This window comes from Bos grunniens, chromosome 2 (assembly GCF_055505025.1).
Source record: "Bos grunniens cultivar Pamir isolate PY7600 chromosome 2, Bosgru_T2T1.0, whole genome shotgun sequence".
NCBI lineage: Eukaryota > Metazoa > Chordata > Mammalia > Artiodactyla > Bovidae > Bos > Bos grunniens.
Window position 1 is genome coordinate 4973145 of NC_141166.1, and position 22544 is coordinate 4995688.

The 22544-nt window shown below is 50.6% G+C and overlaps 1 protein-coding gene and 1 long non-coding RNA gene across 2 annotated transcripts; one reads left to right on the top strand and one right to left on the bottom strand.

Moving 5' to 3' along the window:
* Window positions 1-509: 509 nt before the first annotated feature.
* CDA (cytidine deaminase) lies at window positions 510-21970 on the top strand. Its single transcript, XM_086326168.1, has 4 exons — window positions 510-1084; window positions 12941-13052; window positions 18042-18099; window positions 21359-21970. The coding sequence occupies exons 1-4, from the start codon at window positions 931-933 to the stop codon at window positions 21473-21475; spliced, it is 441 nt and encodes a 146-aa protein (XP_086182294.1). The 5' UTR covers window positions 510-930; the 3' UTR covers window positions 21476-21970.
* On the bottom strand, window positions 1285-16435 carry LOC147377312 (uncharacterized). Its single transcript, XR_015136626.1, has 3 exons — window positions 16348-16435; window positions 5657-5826; window positions 1285-1719 (listed from the first exon to the last, which is right to left on the bottom strand). It is a non-coding gene; the product is annotated as an uncharacterized LOC147377312 (long non-coding RNA).
* Window positions 21971-22544: the final 574 nt, after the last annotated feature.

Here is a 22544-nt window from a genome sequence, read left to right on the forward strand (position 1 = left end):
TTCTGTTAGTGCACCCACTTTACAGAAGAGAAAACTGAGACTTAGAGAGGTGGCGTTAATTTCTCAAGGTCATACAGCTAATTAATGGCAGAACTGGAATTCAACTCAACTCCAAAGTGTGAGCTCTCCTATAATCCCAGATGGAGGAAAGAGATGATCACTAGCCTCACCGTACAGATGAGGAAACCAATTCAGAGAGGTCAAGTCACTGCCAATGGTGGTACAAATGGGAAGTGGTGGAGCCAGGATGCAAACTCACTTCTTTTACCAGCAGCCCAATGTCTATTCTGCCAACAACAGCAAAGTGAGGCATCCTAAGTAGATGAGCTCAGAGATTCTCTCCAGCTGAGATCTTTTTACTTTCTGGGTTGGGACAAAGAGGAATTGGAAGGAGGATGAGTGTAAATAAAGAAGCAACTTGGTCTTCTGGCTGCGCCTCACACTCCCTGACTCAGGAAGCCAGTGGGGCTGCCCCAGCCCTGCCCTTTCAGTCTCACCACACCCCTCACTGAAGGAGTCATTCAACAAACAGGCTGGTCAACACTTGGAGCTTGGATTTCCCAGACCACAAGCTGACCACTCCACGGCCTCTTCCCTGAAGCCACCGTGTCCACTGTCACATCCGACACAGTGGCACCCGTCCCGACCCTCTGACTCATCAGAGCGTGCCAGCAGTGGGAGTGGTCCCCACGGGAGCGCATAAAGCACCCGTGGACCCTGGGCATCCACGCTGGGACGAGCGCACACACACACACCTTCTGTCCCCAGCCCTCTCCCTCACCCGCCCTGCCCAGCACCCCCAGGGGCGCGCACCTGGCCGCCTCCCGGCAAGGACACACCCCGGGGGGAGGAGCTGCCGTCGCGGTGGGGCCCAGCCCACACCGGCTGCGAGCTCGCGTTCCGCTTCTCCGCCGGCCCCGGTGGATCGACATGGCCCAGGAGCGTCCCAGCCTCGCCCTGGAGCCCCAGCACGTCCAGCGGTTGCTGCTGTCCTGCCAAGAGGCCAAGAAGTCCGCCTACTGCCCCTACAGCCGCTTCCCCGTGGGGGCCGCTCTTCTCACCGGGGACGGCAGGATCTTCTCGGGTAAGGGCGGCGCCTGGGGGTCCCCTCCGCGGCAGCCTGGGCGGAAAGTCAGAGGAGGACGCGGACGGGCAACAGGGGTGCTCCGTCTCCCCTCTCCGCTGGGCAGGGCCGCCACACCCCCCGGCCCTGCCTGCCGTTCCAGACGGCCGGGATGAATATACTGCTCAAGCCCCATGGCTTTCCATTCCTGGGGGGCCTGGGAAGCGGAGGCGAGATGGGGAAGGAAGTGGGGAAGGGGAGGCCACAAATGCAGAGCCTCGGGCAGCTCCCGCTGGAGCCGGGAGGGAGAGGGTTAACACTTCCTGAGCCCCGCCTCTGTGTCTGGCACCCTGCAAAGACTTCAAGGCTACAAGTGCAAGTCCTCACCGCCCCCACCCCCCACCCATCAACCTAGGAGTTACACCCATTTTTTGTAGTGAAGAAGGTCCAGAGAGGTGACATGGCTTGCTCGAGGTCTCACGGGTTTCAGTGACCAGGGCAAGGGCGCCCCAAACCCTGCTTTCTTCCTGTCACCCACCACCCAGGGGGCTGGCTGGGCGTGAGATCGAGTAATCCAGGGCTGACTCCTTAGTCGAGCGCGCGCCTTGCAGAAAAGGAGCCAGGTGGGTTTCAGGTGGCCAGTATTGAGTGCCCTCCTGCGGAGAGAGAGACAGGAATCTGAGCCGGCACAAATCTGTTCCTAAGCGACTTTTCTTTGGTTTGCTGGCTTCATAGAAAAGCTCACTTGAACAATAATTCAGACTTGTTTTTGCTAAGCTTAGGGACATCCCCTTTAATGACAGTGGGGAACAGGGCGTGGAGGTGGCCGGTAAGCGGAAATGCCAATTGCCCCTCCCCCCCGCATTCCCACTGCTGCCCCACGCAGATGAGAACTGGTCCAGACGATAGATGCGAATCCCTAGCCTGCCCAGTGCTGCCGCCCAGAATCCCCCTTCCACCTGGCGGCAGCCATCTGAAGGACCAGAGGCTTACATGTGTAATCTCATTGGTAGCTCACACCCACCCCAAGCACCCCGGGCTCAAATGTGAGGCCCTTGCCCCCACCACTGTTCAGCTGGGAGCCTGGCTGGAGTCCCACACCTCCCCCTCTATGGTGGCCCTTCTGGGCTGTCCTTGATGTTCATCTCATCCCTTGCCTTTTGAGATTGGAACTTAGAGTTTCCCTGACTCCCAAATTTGCTTTCCTGTGGGGGATACAAAAATCTCTGAGTATCATGTGGAAATTCAGGCCTGGCCCAGTGGCTCAGATGAGCATTAAACATTAACCACTACCTCAAACAACACTGCAACCCACAGGCTCAGGGCCTTGAACATGCAATCCGCTATTGATTCGTCCAGCACCTCCATATCTCCTATGGATGGTGTACAGAGAGGGGCCCTCCGCATCCTTGCATTGATCTATTCATTCAACACATGTTTGCCAAACACCAATATGTGCTAGATAATGTATCAAGTGCTGGAGATGCCGCTGGGAGCAGAAATGACGGTCCCTGCCCCCACGGAGGTCTCCACTCCTCTTGTACAGGCCATGGCTGCAAGTGGGAGCCTCAGCCAACGACTGTAGGAGAGAACAGATGAAGTGAGCAGAGGTGGGGCCTGTTTAAATGGCAGGGAAGGACCTGATGTCACCAGGAAAAGGGTCGTGCAGTGGGCATTTGTGGAGGCATTATGGGATGGGTACAGGCCCTGGAGGAGTTAGAGTCTCCTGAGTTTGCATCGGCACAGCTATTTCTTGGCTGTGTGTGACCCCAGGCTAACCCTCCTGGGTCTCAGCTTACACATCTGTAAACGGAGGATCACAGGGCCTGCCTTTCAGGATGGCTGTGAGCAGAGCTGGTGTTCCTGGCCCAGCGGTCCTCCCTGGTGGGCGGTGCCCCTGCCGCCTCAGTCATGAAAGATGTCGGATTTCACCCTGGGTGTGAAGCTTTCCATGAGCTCATGCCTTTAAAGGGGCGACAGTGCTTAGCACACAGTTTCTGGCCCACGATAGGACTGTCACCACTAGTGACTGCTTCTACCACTCCCATTAATGGCATGATGGTGATGGCTTAGAGGCAGATTGTGGAGGACTTTTGAAGGCCGAGTGGAGACACTGAGATTTGATGAGGTAGAAAGTAGGGAGCCAAGAAAAGTAACATGAAAGGGGGTTTGAGGACAGTGCGTCTGACAGGTGCTCAGGGAGGACGGGGGCAGACGGAAGAGTGTCAAGGGGGTGATGCATGTCTTGCTTGCTGACTGCATGTTGCCTGGCCTATAGTTCAGGTTCGTTGAATGTATGAGAGAGTGGTTTGGCCTAGGTCACTGGCAAGTGGGGTGAAGAGGAAGGAATTATCTGGGAGGGTTGTATGGGACACATGGATTGGACCTAGGGTGGGCCATATGAGAATGAAAGGAAAGAATATCATTCTAGGGTTTCCAGCCAGGGAGACGAGGGGAAGGATGAGACAGAGTTGGATGGTGCTGGGACATCGTGGGCAGGGACCAACAGTCATATTAATAACTACAATGGATTAAGCCTTCTCTAAGCACTTCTATCGGAGAAGGCAATGGCACCCCACTCCAGTACTCTTGCCTGGAAAATCCCATGATCGGGGGAGCCTGGTAGGCTGCAGTCCATGGGGTCACTAGGAGTCGGACACGACTGAGTGACTTCACTTTCACTTTTCACTTCCCTGCATTGGAGAAGGAAATGGCAACCCACTCCAGTGTTCTTGCCTGGAGAATCCCAGGGACGGCGGAGCCTGGTGGGCTGCCGTCTATGGGGTCGCACAGAGTCGGACACGACTGAAGCGACTTAGCAGCAGCAGCAGCAGCAGTTCTATGGGGCTTCCCAGGTGGCTTAGGGGTAAAGGATCTACCTGCCGGCGCAGGAGATAAAGGAGAGGTGGGTTCTATCCCTGCATCAGGAAGATCCCTAGAGGAGGAAATGGCAACCTACTCCAGTATTCTTGCCTGGAAAATCCCATGGACAGAGGAGCCTGGCGGGCTACAGTCCATGGGGTCGCAAAGAGTCAGACCCAACTGAGTGACTGAGCACACACACACACTCACACACAAACACGTCTATGAAAGATCTTTTGCGATTTCATAGCCACCACATGAGAGGAGACAGTGGGTGCCACATGCGTTAGAGCACTTCAAGTTGCAGACACCAGAAACCAACCAGCACTGTAATGGGCAAAAGTAGATCCTGCCTCAGGGACAGCTGGATCCAGGAACTCAAGCGCCACCATGCTCTTCCTTATCCTGGATGCCGGTTCCTTCCTTTTATCTAAAGGTGGGCTTTCTCCAGGCATCGGGAACATGAGCTCAGGCATCCCTAGTTTACATTCTTCCAGCCTTAAAAGCAGAGAGGGAAGAATTCTTTCCCACTAGCTCAAGATGGAAAAATTCCAAGGAAGGGCTCTGATTGGTCCCTCTCCAGTCACATGCACATCCCTGGGCCAATCACTGTTGGCACAATGGAATAGTATGATGGGGCCAGCGGATTCATACACAGGCTCCGCCTCGATGCAGAGAGAGTGATCTGTTACTACCAGAAGGAGTGTGGAGGTAACAAGCAGACCTAACCAAGAGCCAAATGCACATTTACAAATGGGATAACTGAGGATCAGTTTCATCTGTTTCCAAATTCCTTGCTCCTTCTGCTGCCCCTCACTGCAGCATGGATGTGCAGAAGAGGGCAGAGAGAATTGTGCTGAGGAGAGGGGACCGATGGAGGGCATTCACCAGAACCCCTGGGTCTCCTTACTTAGAAGGAAAGGGAGAGCAGACGGCAGGAAGGCCAGGCTTGGAGAGAAGGGGACCTTGAACAACCAGAGGAAACCTGGTAGGGCATCAGGGGGTGAATCAGAGATGATTAGGACACAGACACTAAGCTCCAATACTTTGGCCACCTGATGTGAGGACCTGACTCTTTGGAAAAGACACTGATGCTGGGAAAGACTGAAGGCAGGAGGAGAAGGGGACAACAGAGGATGAGATGGTTGGATGGCATCAGCGACTCAATGGACATGGGTTTGAGCAAGCTCTGGGAGTTGGTGGTGGACAGGGAAGCCCAGTGTGCTGCCGTCCGTGGGGTCACGAAGAGTCAGACAGGACTGAGCGACTGAACTGAGAAGACAGGGCACAGCTGAACTCAGACGCTGTGAGTTTATAGCTCATAGCGGGATGCGTCGGCCCAGTTCTGTGACTTTCTCCAGCCTCACAAAAGACTAGCCCTCCGTGGAGTTACCACCCTCAGGGGCAGCTGGTGTCTCGGCCAACTCAAAAGCAAGTCTGATAGCCTTGCCGTCATGATCTCTTCATAATGGCTTTATTTCCTCTGTTATCCCTGACCCTGGCCAGGGCCTTGTGCCCCTTGCAGCTGGGCCACCAGGATGGTAATTAATAACTCCAACAATTACCTTCTCTCGTTGCCGTGGGGAGAGGAGAGGAGGTGCTTGTGGGGGAGAGAGAGCTGCTGGGGGACTGGGGCAGCAAGGACCCAGAGAAGAGTTAGGATGGGACCCAAGGGGGTGGGGGTGGGGCCAGCCAGGGCCACCCAGGTGGGAGGGGCTGGGGGAGACTCACGGAGGACCACCCTGTGGGCACCACCCAACAGATGGGGGACTTCCTCTTCTTCAGCTCAAGCTCTTGGAATGATGGTCTGCCCCTCCCTTTCCTCCTCTCTTAGAGCGATTGTAGCACTCTGTTGCCATGGATGGAGGGGGGAAGGTCATGGAGTCACTTTACTGGATCAGCTGTAATTAATTTGGGAGGGAAAAACCATATTTAAAAAAAAAAACAAAACTTAAGGACATTCTGGTTAACTGCTGAATGCAGCTTGTTTTGACTTAAACTTTAAACCCGATCCTTCATCTATCTTCCCCCATCCAGTCCCTGCCCTCCGGATTCCCTCCCGGGGGCTCCCTTTCTACCTCAGGACCACTCTTTATGCTTTATACCGCAGGCCTCCAGGTTCCCTAACCAGCTTTCTCTCCGTATAGCCCTGCCCACCCGTTCCCATCCCAGCCTCATCCACTGGTCCTCTCCACTGTCACTCAAAAGCAGCTTATCACAAAGACAGGCTTCGCTAACACCCCTCAGCTCTCTGGTTGAGTTAGGATAGAATTCATTAGTGAAACTGCCGCGTTGCATTTGCAGCGGGCAGGGAGGCAGGAACATGGAGAGAGGGGAGTGTTCAAACACATGGCTGTGACATCTGTCTGGTGCAGTGGTTCTCACGCGTGGCCCAGACCCACAGCCTCTGACACCTCCTGGGAATTTGTTAGAAGTTTCCGTTCATGGGCTCTGATCCAGAACTGCTAAAGCAGAAGCTCAAGGGGTAGGACTCAGAAATCTTGTTGTTGTTTTTTTTTTAATTAAAAAAAAAAAAGTTTATTTGTTTGGCTGTGCAGGGTCTTAGTTGCAGCTCGTGGAATCTTTGCTCTTCCTCCCGACATGTGGGATCTAGTTCCCTGACCAGGGATTGAACCTGGGTCCCTGGATTGGGAGCACAGAGTCTCAGCCGCCAGACCTCCAGGGAAGTCCCTCAGAAATCTTTTAAGAAGCCCTCCAGGAGATGCCCACTTGCTTGAATGTGGGAAGCCCTGCTCTAATCTGAAGATCCCTCAGAAGGCAGAGCAGATGCAGATGCAGGGGACAGTGCTCACTTCTCTGGGGGACTGGTCCCAGTCACCTCCTTGTGAATTCGTTTCCCTGCTGTTGTCTTGATGATATCCAACCCCAGCTCTACCTTAAGTACCAAAACACCTCAGAACACAGCCTCACTGAAATGCCACAAGGAAAAAGAACACTCTGTGTGTCTGTCAGGCCAGGACATGAGTTGCCTTCCTGCCCCTAGTCTCAGCTTTTACCTTCTGTAAAATGGGGTTATAATAGCATTTGCCCTACAGAACTGTTAAAAATTCCATGGAGTGCCTGGCAGATAAAGTGAAATTGAAAGTCTCTCAGTCATGTCCGACTCTTTGCAACCCCATGGACTACACAGTCTATGGCTTTCTCCAGGCCAAATACTGGAGTGGGTAGCCTTTCCCTTCTCCAGGGGATCTTCCTAACCCAGGGATCGAACCCAGGTCCCCCTCATTGCAAGCGGATTCTTCACCAGCTGAGCCACCAGGGAAGCCCAAAGGAAAGCAATAAAAGAAAAGATTAAAAGAAAGCAATTAGTAGTAATAGCACTATCTTTATAGTATTATTTGTGGTACAATCTTTTCTAATTATGGATCCCTAGCTTGGCACCATCCCAGGCCGTCTCTCCTGTATGTTTGAGTCAGTGAGACAAACACCAGAAATGGAGTTGGTTTGCCTGGATAGATGATGTTTTTGTTCTTTGGGCTCAGGGAAGCAAAACAATATTGTCTGGCCTTTCAGGATTACAGTTCACGGCCAAGGATTTCCTTCCTCCCTTCCTCCTCTTTCTGTTTTTTAAAGCAAGACTGGGAAATTACACTTGAACTTGCTAGAGGCCTCAAATACATTTATTCCTTCGCACCTCAGAGACTTAGCATCAAAGTGCAAAAATCCAGCCCTTTGATAATAAGTAACTAACTGAGCATCACTGTTTTCGGCTCTGGGCCCAGTGACTGTTCCAGGCCCTGATCATACGGTAATGCATTATGCAGACCAAGTCCCTGCCCTCAAGAACTTATACCTGGGGAGTAATGGGGAAATTAGAGAATAGAGACATTCCAGGAAAGTGTTAAGTGTTAAAGCAGGAGGAATGGATTGAGAGAGTTGGAGGTGATAGAGGGAGGAAGAAATTTTAGATAATCAGGGAAGGCTTCTCTGAGGAGGTGACATTTAAGCAGAGACCTAGGTAGAGTGAGCCATGTGCTTAGAGCGGGGAAGAGAGTCCCGGGCAGTTAGAACAGCCAGTGCAAAGGCCCTGTAGCAGGTGTATACTTGGAAGCAAAAGGAGATGAAGTCCAAGAGGTAGGCAGGTTGGCACCAGATGATGAGGGACTTTTTGTAATCATGGAAAGGATTTCAAAGTGGCCTGAAGGGCAGAGACAGGGTAACTGTCACACCTTGAGTAGAAGCAGCAGAAACTCAGTCCCACCACCACCAAAGCCTTGCCATTCATGCGATTAGGAATAGCAGCTCCAGCTGCTGGACATTTAGTCTGTGCCAGGGCTTGTGCTCCAGAGAAGCAGTACTCTTGCCTGGCAAATCCCATGGATGGGGGAGCCTGGTGGGCTGCAGTCCATGGGGTCGCTAGGAGTCGGACACGACTGAGTGACTTCACTTTCACTTTTCACTTTCATGCATTGGAGAAGGAAATGGCAACCCACTCCAGTGTTCTTGCCTGGAGAATCCCAGGGATGGGGAAGCCTGGTGGGCTGCCATCTATGGGGTCGCACAGAGTCGGACACAACTGAAGCGACTTAGCAGCAGCAGCAGCAGCAGCAGCAGAGCTTGTGCTCATTGCTTTACTTGCGTGAACTCAACTCATTCCCACTAGAGGCCTGAGAGGAAGGTGCTGTCGTTTTCGTTTTACAAATTGAAAATGAGACATTCAAGGAGGTTCAGTCCCTTTCCCAAATTCTCAGAGCCAGAGGGCAAAGGGTCCCAAGGCAGAACAGAACCCACGGACTCTTTCTACAAAATTCTATTTGAACAGTAGGGTATGTGAGCACGCTCCCTTCTAAAACACTCTCTCCATCTCCTTTACTGGATTGTTAACGTTTTCACACACAGAAAAGGAAGAGTTCTCTATAAGAGGTCATTCTGAACTTCAAAAGCAGACACAGGCAATTGTCTTCAGAGTCTGGACCTCTGGAAGTCTGACAATTTGCTTTAAGAGCACCTCAGCAAAACCCAATATTTATGTGAATCATGTCTAATGGGAAGAGTGTTCCTGAGTCAGGGACAAGGCAGGGGCTGGGAGGGTTGCTAGACCGAAGTGGAGTGGGGAGCAATTCTTCTGCTCCTGGGAGCAGCAAAAGTCAAACACAAGGGAGCCGACTCTTGTCCCGGCCTGACAGACACAAGGAGCGGTTCTTTTTCTTTGTGGCATTTCAGTGAGGCTGTGTTTTAAGGTGAGTTGGTGCTTAAACAAGGTCACAGGTCAGCAAAGGTGGGAGGGGCAGGCAGGTGCAGCAGGCAAGGATATGTTTAAAGGAAGTCATTTCCAACAGGGATCAGAAACCTGGCTGGGGAGACTAGGTAGGAAGCAAGAAAGACTCATTCATTTATTCACTGACCTAGCAGAGGGGCTGAGCATTCAGGCGCCCGCTTTCCAGGCTGCAGTAACTCACATGTGAATATGAACACGTGCTTTGCCAAAGCAGACAGTCCATAAACATCAACCACTCCTTTCAGTGTTACAACTGCCTGACTGCTGGCTGTCCTGTGTCCCAACTGTATTAATTGATTCCCGTGGGACTACAAATGATACAAAGGCATGCAAACTGTTTTAGGCAAAAGGAGGGTACGTCAGTTCCTATAACTAAACGGTGGCAGAGCTGGAGTGTTTCTGTACTTCAGGGGCAACCGGTAGCAGAAGGCCAGACTCTTGCCACCGTCTCTCATCTGAGTTGATTCTCCTTTCACTGTGTCCTATTGGTCTTCTCTGTAAAGAACAGAAACTAGCCTGCCACCAGGACCCAGGCCCAACTCACAATGTTAGAGAACAACTTAAATTCCCTCACAGAGGGATAGTCTGATTGGCCCAGGGTAGGTCAGGTGCTCAGCTCTGATTGGCCCAGTGTGGGTCAGTTGCTCTGCTCTGATTGATCCAATGCGGGTCAGGTTTCATCCAACACTTGCACTCACATCCCATTGGCTAAACCTATAGGACTCTACGAAGCTTCCTGGGAGGCTGGGAAAGCAGTTTCTAGCTAGGTAGGGACGTGCCCAACTAAACTCCAGTGGATTTTTTTTTTTTTTTGGCCACACCTCCTGGCCTGTGGGATCTTAGTTTCCCAGCCAGGGATTGAACCCATCCCCTCTGCATTGGAAGTGCCGAATCTTAACCAATGGACTGCCAGAGAGAAATCCCTAAACTTCAGTGGGTTCTACTGGAAGTGTGAACACTGAGAACAATTAAGTCTTTGCCATAAAACCCCCTGTGGCCTGTGAGTATCTGTGTACTTCTTTCTTCACACACATTGGACCCACTTACAACTTCTGTGGGTGACAACCCAAAGTTCACCCAGCCGCTGCATCCAGCCCTAGCAGCAGGATCCCTTGGTGGTGCACAGTCCCCCTTCTCAGGTTGAGATGTGGCCCTGATCATCCAGGGGCCTGAAAACTAAAAAATAGTCATCTGCCCCTCACTTCATTCCTGCTCGGGCACCACGCAATGTGGAGTAGGAAAGACTAACCATCATCAAATCTCCCATTAGGCAAACGGAACACCCGTGGACCACCAGTCCATGCAGTTACCAAGTCTGTGGGGCAAGAAGTGTGAAGACTCTGGTGCGCTGGAGTCCACCTTGCCTCCCTTTTCTGCCCTGGGGGTAACCCCCTTGTCCACTGAGGCTGCTGGCTTTGCCCTCTGGGAGCTTCTTCCTTGACCATTTATCATCCTCGGCCGTACAGCCAAAGTGAGTGTCCAAGAGAATACCCTCCTGGAGGGCACACAGCTCTCTGAGCTTACTTCTGATGGTAGGGTCTGGGGGGCGCTGTATTTTCTAGGGATGGAACAATTGCAGGCTTTTATAGGCCAGACCTTTGGCTTCATTGGCTACCCAATTCTGTCACACCCAAAGAATCCTTTCTGTGCAACAGTTCTTCAGCCTGCCAACTCCCCTGTTTTACTGACTGGTTTCCTTGCCCAGCCCTACCCTGCTGCCTCTTTTGAACGGTGGCTACCTTGAAGCTCCCGAAACAATGGCTAGGTGGAAATGACAGCCTTAACCAGATCTTTGCCACAGGGTGTCTCCCGTTGCCAGGTAGAAAATCCTCTGAGTCAGTAATATAGTTTGCCTTCCAGTTTATTCCAGGTTGGGGCTTTAGCAAATAATCTGCCAGGAGTATCAAGGGCCATCAGATTTCCTTCTTGCCATATCTTTGTTTTCTTTCACATTGATTTAGTTGCTAAGTCATGTCTGACTCTTGTGACCCCATAGACTTAGCCTGGCAGGCTCCTCTGTCCATGGGATGCTCCAGAGAAGAATACTGGAGTGGGTCATCATTTCCTTCTCCAGGGGATCTTCCCAACCCAGGGATCGAGCCCGGGCTTTCTGCATTACAGGCAGATTCTTTACCAACTGAGCTACAAGGGAAGTCCCATTCCCAACTGCTGAGCCAAGGCCACTTAGTTTCGTTTTGTTCTTTTTGTCAAAGCTACATCTTATTTTTACTGCAAATCTCTGTTTTAGTTGGATATAGATTAAGTTACTCTAACCAAAAGATCCCAAGATGCAGAGACTCGAATTCTTTTTCTCTCCCATAATGACTCAGAGCAGGCAGCTGGTCCCGGGCAACTTAGAGCTTCCCAGGTGGCACTAGTAGTAAAGAACCCACCAGCTAATGCAGGAGACAGAAGAGATGTGGATTCGATCTCTAGGTCTGGACAGTCCCCCTGGAAGAAGGCATGGCAACCCGCTCCAGTACTCTTGCCTGGAGAATCCCCATGGACAGAGGAGCCTGGCAGGCTACAGTCCGTGGGGTCACAAAGAGTCGGACATGACTGAAGCAACTGGGCACACACGCACCAGGGCAAGCAGGCAACTTGACCCTGCTCCACGAGTTGACCAGGTTTCCAAGTTCCTTCTGTTTTGTTGCCGTTCCATCCTCATGAGCATAAAGCACATGGTCAAAGCTGTCCCACCCCGCCCCAGTCTCTGCAGGAGAGAAGAGAGGACGAGGCAAGTCTCTTTACAAAAGATGAGATCCGGAGTTTCCTACCTCACTTTGTGCCACATCCTATTAGGTGAAATGCTGCAAGGGAGGCTGGGAAATGTAGTCTCTGAGCAGCCATGGGGTCAGCCATATTGGATTGAAAATGACCTGTATTACTTAAAGGAAGAAGGAGAAAATGAATACTGGGGAACAATGAATATCCTGCCTCAGGGAGAAGGGCAAGCTGTGAAGAGTGACGTACTGTCTATCACACCCTGATGGTCCTGGGAGAGTCCAGCTCCTGTGGCCATCGGTTCATGGCCTCACCTGCCTGCAAAGGGGAAGTCTGCTGGTCAGCCACTCTGGCTATGCCAGTGTTTTGTCTCCTGGGAAGAGCCCTTGCCCATTTATCCCCAGGGACACTCCACAGAGGGCCACCGGGGAAGACTCCCTTACTCCGGACTGTGCCACCTTGGCAGCCCACCTTTCCCTGGAGGAAATGGATGGCCTTAAGGCTTGTATAATCACAGACACCCTTTGCAAAGCCTGGGAGCTTTTTGTTTCTTATTTTGTTGCTTTTGACACTTCTGTTTTGCAAATCAACTCACAGAGAACCCTGACAGCTGGTATCCACATCAAGAATTTGACCCAGGCCCGATCTTTGAATCAGCATCGCCACCATGTCCCAGGCTGTGGTTTCCGTCTCTGAGACCCAGGCAGGGGCTCTGCTCACCTTCTTAAGCTTCAGCATCTCCCTTGGCCCTGACCTCTGCTGGGAAAATGAGGGTGGGGTCATCAGCCCTGTGAGGCTCCGCCTGCTCCCAGGTTCTGCTTCAAGATGCCAGCACTGGGGAAGTGATGAGAGTGGGAATTCCCTGGGCAAAGCCACCACACCAGTGAGTCACAAGCCTCCCAGTGCTTCTGGTCAAATTGCCCTCTCCTTCCCCTACCTTGTTTTGAGTAGCGGGTCCCTCCCAGCTCTGGAATGGGGCAAGCTTCTTACTCAACACATGCAACAGGAAGTGGTTTTGCTGGTAACACAACTGGACTCTCCTCTCTTCTCAGGGTGCAACATAGAGAATGCCTGCTACCCGCTGAGCGTCTGTGCTGAACGAACTGCCATCCAGAAGGCCATCTCGGAAGGGTACAAAGAGTTCAGGGCAATCGCTATTGCCAGGTGAGTGAGAAAGGCCAGTCGTAGCAATACTCGTTCATCTGTCCAGCCAGCGTCCACCACACACCTGTTACTCACTCATTCATTCATTCACCTGTGGTGTTTATTCTGAACTTCCTATGTGCCAGGCACTCTAGGCGCTGGGCTGAGGGCTAAAAGTAGAAGATAAATAAGAGACAGACTCTGCCCTTGGTAAGCCTAAAGAGCAGATAAACAGTCAGGACAACTCTAAGACAAAGGGAGGTGTGTTCTTGTTCTGATAGTAGTGCCAAGTACAATAGCATCCCTACAAGATACAATAGAAAGGCCACTAAGAAACCTAAAGCAAGAGGGACCTAAAAGCACCTGATTAGACTTCCTGGCCACTGTACCCATTTTACAGTTGAAGAAACTGAGACCCAGAGAGGATGAGCAGCTTTCCTAGGAATTAGTGGCAAAGCTGGGACAGATAGATCTCTAGAGTCCGACTCCAGAGCTCATTCCACTTTGCTGTGCTGTGACGGGAAATGAAACCCTCTTCCCTGCTCTCCTTGAGCCAATCCGGGGATCCTGTCTTCACTGTCCAAGCTGGCACCTTTGCTTGGCATCAGTCACCCCTAGGTGCAAGAACCAGGATAAAAGGACAGGCTGGTGGGGTGACAGCCAGGCAACCCAGGTTATGGTTTAAACTGATCAGATTCCAGCCCGAGTTCTGGCTGAACAAGAGCACTTATCAGCTCTCTCTACATGCCCCAAACATAAATATCCAAGTTCCCACGTGTGCCCTCCAAGGGAATTCTTTGAGTTCTGGCCACGGACCCAGACTCAGTGGCTTCAGGATTCAAGTGATATGAATGGGCTGTTTTATTAATTCAGACCCCATTACACTTCCGATTTAATGATAAATTACTCTTGTGTGTACCGTTGCATTATCTATGAGAGAGAGTTCTCTTAGCAAGATAACAGCACAGGGAAAATAGGTAGGAAATGTTGAATCTACCCAGAAAGAGACTGCAGGGCTGACCTGGTGTTGGTCTTTAGAGACATCTGGGTGTATGGGTCGTGGACTAGGAGTAAATGATCTCTTCATTGTCGGGGAGATGCAGGCCTTTTCTGGCAGAAATATGAGGACCAGGAACAAGGATGATGGGGTCTGCATGACAGAAACCAGCCTCCATTTCTTTGATAAGATCCTCAAAGGAGCTTGGTCTCGCCCTGAGGTGATCCACTTTATTGAAGGTTTTTTCCCCTGAGTAACTGGAGCCAAGGATGCGCTTCTGGAGGAGGGCCTCAGCTTCCGAGAGCTCTCTGTGGGACCAAGGTCTGTCCTGGCTTCCTTCCGGCTTTGGGAGGAATAAATGAGGCCGCCCTGGGAACATTCTGTGCAGATGAGCAGAGATCAGGATGTGAATTACACTTCAGGGGAGAAAAAAGAGGTGGAGGGGATAACTCAATTTCAAAGCTGATCCAAGAAAATAATGATATTCTGGGGAAAAGGAGGCCAAAGTCAACAAAAGGAGAATGGCTAGGTGGCCCTGCTCTGTTTAGAATGTTCCAGTTGAAAGACTTTTTCTCTTGGTCATTGTCTACTCTTCAACATGACTGGGTTTTGTTTGTGACGATTAGTAAATGTCCTTGTTTAAACAAAAACTACATTTTTTCCAGCGCCCAACCGCTCCTCTCTGGGTGCTCAGCCTGCACTGGCATCCCCAAGCCAGAAAAGCAGTCATTACTGCTCTAATGATTTGTTAAATTGAGAGTGTGGATTTAGAGAGTGAATGGGAAGTGCCAGCTCTCTTGTTAGTGCTGATGGGTGTGCATCATCTCAGAGAGCCCCCTCGAGATCTGTAAAATGCAATGTGTGCAGCTCAGGGGGGATTTGGCTAACGAGGAGATGAGCTTTCCCCCCTGGGGTCCCCGCTGTCATCATCAAAGTCGATAGGTTTCCAGCCCGTCAGGTCTGATGAGCTGGCCTCAGTGTGTGCCCAAGGTCAGCACAAAGCACAGGAAACTGTCAATACCCAGCACGAGGCAGGGGAGGCAGAGGCTAGAGGAAAGGGAGAAGGGGGGATGAGAGGAAGGAAGGTCCCTGTGTGCCCAGCACCTTCTGGGGTGCTTCTAGTCCCACCTCTCCCCTGCGCCTAACCACTGTCTGCCTGTAGCTGTGACATTTACACACAGATTTGATCTCCCTTTGAGACTTCAAGGTCCTGCAGGCCGGGACTCTCTGACAGGTCTTTGTTGCTCCCTCCCAGGCTTGCCTAGCACAGAGCAAGCTCTCAGCCAACATGCATGCAATGAAATAAAAAACAGAGACTTCCCTGGTTGTCTAGTAACTAAGACTCTGTGCTCCCAATGCAGGGGGCCTGGATTTGATCCCTGGTAAGGGAACTTCCCTGGTGGCTCAGACGTAAAGCGTCTGCCTACAACGCGGGAGACCCGGGTTCAATCCCTGGGTTGGGAAGATCTCCTGGAGAAGGAAATGGCAACCCACTCCAGTGTTCTTGCCTGGAAAATCCCATGGGCGGAGGAGCCTGGTTACAGACTATAGTCCATGGGGTCGCAGAGTCGGACACGACTGAGCGACTTCACTTTCACTTTCTTTCAGGGAACTAGATCCCATATGCCACAGCTAAGACCCTGCACAGCCAAAGTAATTAACTAAAAAAAAAAAACAAAAAAAAAAACAAAACTTGGTGGACTTCTCTGTGACTCAGTGGTAAAGAATCTGCTTGCCAACGCAAGAGACACGGGTTTGATCCCTGATCCCAGAGCACATGCGTCAAAACTATTGAGTGTGTGTTCTAGAGCCTGGGAGCTGCAGCTACTGAAGCCCAGGCGCCCTAGAGCCTGTGCTCCACAAGAGACTAGAGCCTGGGAGCCGCAGCTACTGAAGCCCAGGCGCCCTAGAGCCTGCACTCCACGAGAGAAGCCTCGCAGTGAGAAACCCACCCCACAACTAGAGAAAAGCCCATGCAGCAACAAAGACCCAGCACGGCCAAAAATAAATAAATACAGAATAACAGAGTCCAGGACTTCCCTGGCAGTCCAGTGGTTAACATTCTGTGCTTCTAATGCAGGGGGCACGGGCTCAATCCCTGGTCGGGGGAAGATCCTGAATGCTGTACGGTGCAGCCAAAAAAACCCAAGCACAGCCTCCAAAGAGCTAACGAGAGGCTCTGGCTGCAACATCAGCCACTTGGTAACCAGAAGGGTTCATCCAGCTCAGTGTGCATCCTGGGCAGCGGTCCCCACCCTCTCAGGTCCCCAAGGGGTCCCTCTATAGCTAGGAGTGTGAGTGTGCTCAGTGAGGACCCACCTTTCCATGAGCAGGTGCTTTCTTTAACTGGACCTCCAGAGGTAAAAGGGAGTTGTCATGAAGGTTAAATAAAGCAGCAGCCCTCCACTCTCTCTCCCCTCAGCTGCTTTATTCAATTCACAGCATCTGTCTCTAGCTGTAATTGATACGTGGTTGGCTGATAGGCTGATGGTTTGCCGGTTATCTGGTTCACCTGATTAGTCAAAAACTCCCGAGTGCAGTGAATTCCACCTGCTTTGCTCACGGCTCTATCCCCGGCATAGACAGTGCCTGGTGTATAGTAGGTGCTCAGTAAATAACTGTTTGTCAATTAACATGAGAGAAACACTGTAAGATGCTTTGGAGGGTTGGCACATTCTAGGCATCTATTAAATAATGTGATAATTATTGTTAATACAAAATAGGTTAATTATATAATATTATACCACGTAAAGCACATAGTGTATAATAAAACTGTATATGACAAGGTACAAAAATTATGACAGAGCTTATCTATCTAAAGGAATAATGCCCAGTGACTAGTATAGGCAGTAATAATGTGTGTATTGCATTCTAAAATTTAGGAAGTTCTTTGCACGTCTTAGTTCATTTTATCCTAGCATTTCTACAGTGTGGATGACCTTATTCCCCACATTTTATAGGCAAAGAAATGATCCTTGCACGGGTTAAAATGACTTGGTCAAAGTCACATGTAATTAACAAAAGGAGGAACTGATCAAGAACTGAATTTTAAATCCTGTGATCTTCCAGAGACATCAGAGAACTGTGGGTCTTAGAAGCGCAAAGATAATGGTGACCACTGGCTTAACCTCTGACGCTTTATCAAGCTTGGAGGTTCTTACAGTTTCCTCTTTCTTTAAACACCATCCTTTGTCCTGCTCAGAACTGGAGGGCTGCCTGCGGGTACCTTCATCCTCAGAGACAATCCCTTGGCTGTAAGCTTCTCTTCTCCAACTTTCTCAGATGCAGGGTACCCAGTTTTCTCAAGGACTCACAGGTGTCTTATTCTTTTATGCCTCAGGACCTTTGCACATACTATATCCCTTGTCTGCAACAGAGAAAAACCCGGAGCTTCAGAATAGCTCTCTGTTACTTCATCTTAGTGAACCTGTGTCCTTGATGATAAATGGTCATCTGGATGCTCAGGTTATACTGAGAATTAAATGAGACAATGTCTATAAGTGCCTGGTCCAGAGATTGGAGCAGATCAGGTGCTCACTATTGATGACTTATGAACTCTACGCTTCCTCCAAGGACCAGGTCAATGCTACCTCCTCCATGAAATACTCTCTCTCCCTCCCTAGTCAAGGATCATCTCCTGCTTACCGTGTGTTCTTACTGTATGTTGTTTGAAATGATAACTCATCTAGTTTTCCTTGTCACCCACTAGGCTGAAGGCCAGAGACAAATTCGCTTTAACCTTTGTGTCCCTGGGTTGTGGGTGATAGTAAGTGTTCACTAAACATTCTTTGAACACACCAATGAAAAGAATAGTCCTAGCCATGGTCTTGCCTCTTGTGAGTGTGGAAAGTTCTGTCCACTTCTTCTCACCCTCTAGGACAGGCTCATCTGTGAACCAGGAACTGCCTTGAGGGATTTGACTTAATCTGCAGGCAGGCAGGACTCCTGAATTTAAGCAATCATTCTCAAGTTTCCAGAGACTGATCCATGTTTTTGTTTCTCTGCTTCCCCAGTGACTTGCAAGATGATTTTATCTCACCCTGTGGGGCTTGCAGACAGGTCATGAGAGAGGTAAGCAACTTCCCTTTCTTTCTGGAATGGATCTCCCCTCCTCTTCCCTGCTCTTCCAGGCCCTGGGAGCCAAGCCAGGCCAAGTGAAGAGACACAGTGACTGTCCTATTAGCTGGGTTGGCTGACTCCTAAGGCCTTCCCAAGCTTGCATGAATCACTGGAAATTATTCTTTCATTCAGCAAATACTTCCTGAGTGAGTGTCTGTTCTGGGCTAGGCATTGACCCTGCTCTGGCGAGACAGTGGTGAAAAGACAGGCCAAGCCTCACAGGCATTATAGTCTAGTGTAGAAGACAGACAAATAAGGAGCAAAATAAATCAACAGTTAGAGTTGCTGAGAGTAAAGAGGGCTACAGAGAAAAAAAAAACGCAGAAGAAAGGAGTTGAGAGCGACAGAAGGTGGAGCTGACTCTAGGTCAGAGTCAAAGGTCAGCAAACAACAGCCCGCAGGCAAATCCAGACTTCTGCATGTTGTTGTCCCACACACCAATTCACACGTTCCCTCTGGCTGCTTGGGTCCTACCAGGGGAGAGAGAAGAGTTACAACACGGACCTAATGGCCCGCAAAGCATAAAATATTTACTATCTGGCCCTTTATGGGAAACAGTTTGCCAACCCCTACTTTTAGATGGCCGGGAAGGGAGTCTCTTTGAAGATAACATTTGATCAGAGATATAAATAAGGAGAAAAGATGAGACAGACCAAGATCTCGAGATTTGCAGGTGGAGGAAGCAGCAAGTTTAATGCCCACACGCTTGGTGAGTTGCATGAGCAGTTTGAAAGCCAAAGAGGCTAGAACACCGGGCAGGGCTTGAGGGGTGGTGACGGGTAAAGATAGAAAGGCGGTCAGGGGCGCATCACACAGGGTCTAGTAGTCCTTGGATAGAGGGTATATTTCACTCCAGGAATAAAGGGAACTGAATCGTACACTTAAAAATGGTCAAAATGATAAACCCTATGTATATTTTGTGATATTAAAACACAAGTTGGGGGAAGAAAAGAATAAAGGGAATTCAGTGGCTATTTTTAAAAAGAAGAGACTCAAAGGATCTGATGTACTTTTTACAAAGATCTTGGTTGGAAGCCTTCAGTTTCTTCAATTCTAAAAACCAAGGGGCTGAATTCGATTCTTTCTTCTGAATCTGGGCTCAATGAGGTTTTTGATATGCACATGTACATTTGAGGAAGAGGGATGTCAATAGCTCTGATGGACTCTCAAAGGGGCCTGTGCCGGCCAGAGCCCCCAAAGGCTAAAGCCACCAACTTGAAGGGTCCCCAGGCCTTGAGCTCTGATGAGACATCCTCGACCCCTCTAAATACAGCATCTCATTTAATCCCCTCGCCCCGCCTGGAGGGAAGTGTGGGTCGTTTGTCAGAGAAGCAAGTGACCTGCAGAAGGACACACAGCCCGCCAGTCAGTGGCAAGCTGGCACTCACTATAGCCGTTCCGGCCGACAGCAAAGCCCACACTCCCCTCGTAAAGGCCCCCTCCCTGCCTTCATGGTCCTACAAAAGGGACACATTATTTTTGGCCACAGTAGAGATAACATGATGCTGTGCAGAATCAGAGTGGCTTGTTCCATGGGGGCTTCTGCTTTGGAGCTGCTGGAATTTGGTGGGAGGCGGGTGGGGGGGTTCAGTTTTGCTGTTGAGTCTTGGGGGGTTACTAGCATCTCTAGAACACACAGACATCCTCATCCTCCTGCTGCTCGCCAGGCCTGCAAATCAGGCACAGTTAGCAGGACTCATTTCCCAAATCTAGATGAAAAATGCCACTGGGAAGGCTCTGAATTCACATTAGGGACTTCATTCACCCCTGGTTAGAGGGGCACAAATGGCCGCCCAGTACCACGGCATGTCCCAGGCCACAGGCAGCAAGCACATCAGGATGCCAGCTCCCTGACTCCCCAGGCCCTGCCTCCGTCTAATTGCTCAAGGCTGTTTTCTCCATGCAGATCAGATGTTGGCAAATGAGAGATGGCAAATGGAAAAGCTGAAGGAGAGAGAAGCAAAACGGAAACCAAAATGCAAATAATAAGAGCTGAAGCTTGGGGGCTGGAGGCCTGGCACTTAAACTCGCCTCCACTCAACTTTCACCCACACCCTCAGGCAGAGCCCGCCAAGCAGAGAAATTTCCTTCCTTAAAACATTAGCTTTAAAAAGATGGACTGTGCCCGATAATAACGTGGTGGTTCAGGCCGAAGCATCAAGAGCAGGCTGCAGAGCTGGCGGTCACTAGGAGCCCTAGCTGTCAGTACAGATGGCTTCCACTGGGCATTTACTACATGCCAGGCACTGCGTGCGGGCCCCTCCCACCCACTGCCTCCAGTACTCTCCATCTGGCCAGGTAGAGCCTCAGGCTGTTGACTCCAACTCCCCAGGCTATGCTCCATTACACTGCTGACCTAACTCTCCACCCAGGACACCTATCTTCCTGCCTGATAAGTCTTTTGTCTCTAAAGCCATTTCACAGATCAAGACAGTGAAACCCAAAGAGTTTCATCATCTGCCCCATGTTTCTCTGCAAAGCCTCAGTTTTCTTATCCGTAAAATGGGAATAATATCCACCTGCCTCAAAGCGCAGATGATGCAATCCTGCTGTTCATTGTACAGTGTGTGACAGGCACGCAATCTCTCCAGGTTCTCAGAAGTTATCGAGAAGCCCCAAGGGAGGAAGATATGAGTTGTCCTTTGTCACAACAGGAGGGGATCTGGCCCCAGGGGTTAGATATTGTTCTTATAAAGCCCCATTGTTGTTCAGTTGCTAAGTTGCATCGGACTTTTTGTGACCCCCATGGACTGTAGCACGCCAGGCTTCCCTGTCCTTCAGTATCTCCCAGAGTTTGCTCAAACTCATGTCCATTGAGTTGGTGATGCTATCTAGCCATTTCATCCTCTGCCACCCACTTCACCGTTTGCCTTCAGCCTTTCCCAGCTTCAGGGTCTTTTCCAATGAGTCAGTTCTTCATATCAGGTGGCCAAAGGATTGATGAGTCCTCATCACGGAACAGAGCGTTTACTGCCCCTTAGCAATGTGCCAAGCACTGTGCTAACTGCTCATGCCATCTTTCACTGGCTCCGCCCTCAGGCCCTATCAACCAGGTATGATTATTATCATTCCCATTTTACAGGTGAGAAAACCGAGGCACAGAGAGGCACATTAGACAGTAAGAGGCACTCAACCCAGGCCAGACTCAAACCAGGGCAGCCCTCCCCTCAGCCACACTGCCTCCCTCACGCTGGCTTTGCCTCTTTTCCAGTTTGGCACCGACTGGGCTGTCTACATGACCAAGCTGGATGGCACGTATGTTGTCAGGACAGTCCGGGAACTGCTGCCTGAATCTTTTGGGCCCGAGGACCTGCAGAAGATCCAATGAGGGATGGAGAGCACCCTCTGCCCCGGAGCCCCTGCATTCCTACACAGGCTAAAGGGGACGACCACCTGGAGGACTTCGTGAAGACATTCTCACAAACCTCTGGACATCTGCCAAACAGGCCCAACCCCCCAGGCACTGGGAGGAGACTGTTTTTGCAATTAACACTGGAGCACCAGGTTTCTCCTGAAGTGATACAGCGTTTCCATTCCAGCCCCTCCTTGCAACCCCTCTTGTCCTCCCCAGAACTCAGGGCACCCCGTCCTTCTCTCTCCTTCCCATGGGCCCTCTTTCAAATTCCAACCTAGTCTGGACTGCTTCACCATCTGCCTTCCCAAGGTTCTGTCCTGCCCTGGGTGACTTTTCTAATGATAAACATCACAAAACATTCCAGAGAGGCTTTTAGCTCCATCTCTGTCCTTGCTGTAGCTCTCAGGAGGGGCAGTCTTTATATTAAATAGAAAGACCTGGACTCTCTCTGCCAGGAAAAGAATCAGGCACCTTGGATCTGTGTAGCTGGTGTGGAGAGCTGAATCTTTAGGTCTCTGTGCCTTCTTCCAATGAGGGGCCGCTGGACTGGGTCTTACTGCAAACGGCCATTTCTAGAATCTGTTCTGGGCTAAGTCAGACCTGGGCCCTGCATGCTGTCACCCCCAAGTATAAAGGGGACGGAGGGGGCTGTTTGTCTAGATGGGAGAGCAAACATCTCTCTGAGGACCTACTGTGTGTCCAGTGTTTTTACCTGGATTATTTTGTATTTAAAGTACTCAGTAAAGTAGCTGTCTCCCCCTTCTTACAGTTGGGGGTCCTGGGCCTCAGAGAGGTTGAGTAACTTGCTTTAGGACCACAGCAAAGTTTAAACCAAAATCCAGGTCCCATCACTTCCCCCTTGTAAGGTATAGTTCGGGCCGAGGCAGAAAAGGAAAGATGACCTCAACGGAAGTAGGTTACCTTTATTCAGGCAAGAAGGGGTGACAGTCGACCAGGCTGAGCCCCAAGAGGGATCAGGGAGGCTCCATATTTATAGGGAGGTTTGTGGAAGCGATAAGGGAAACGTTAATCAGGCGGGATG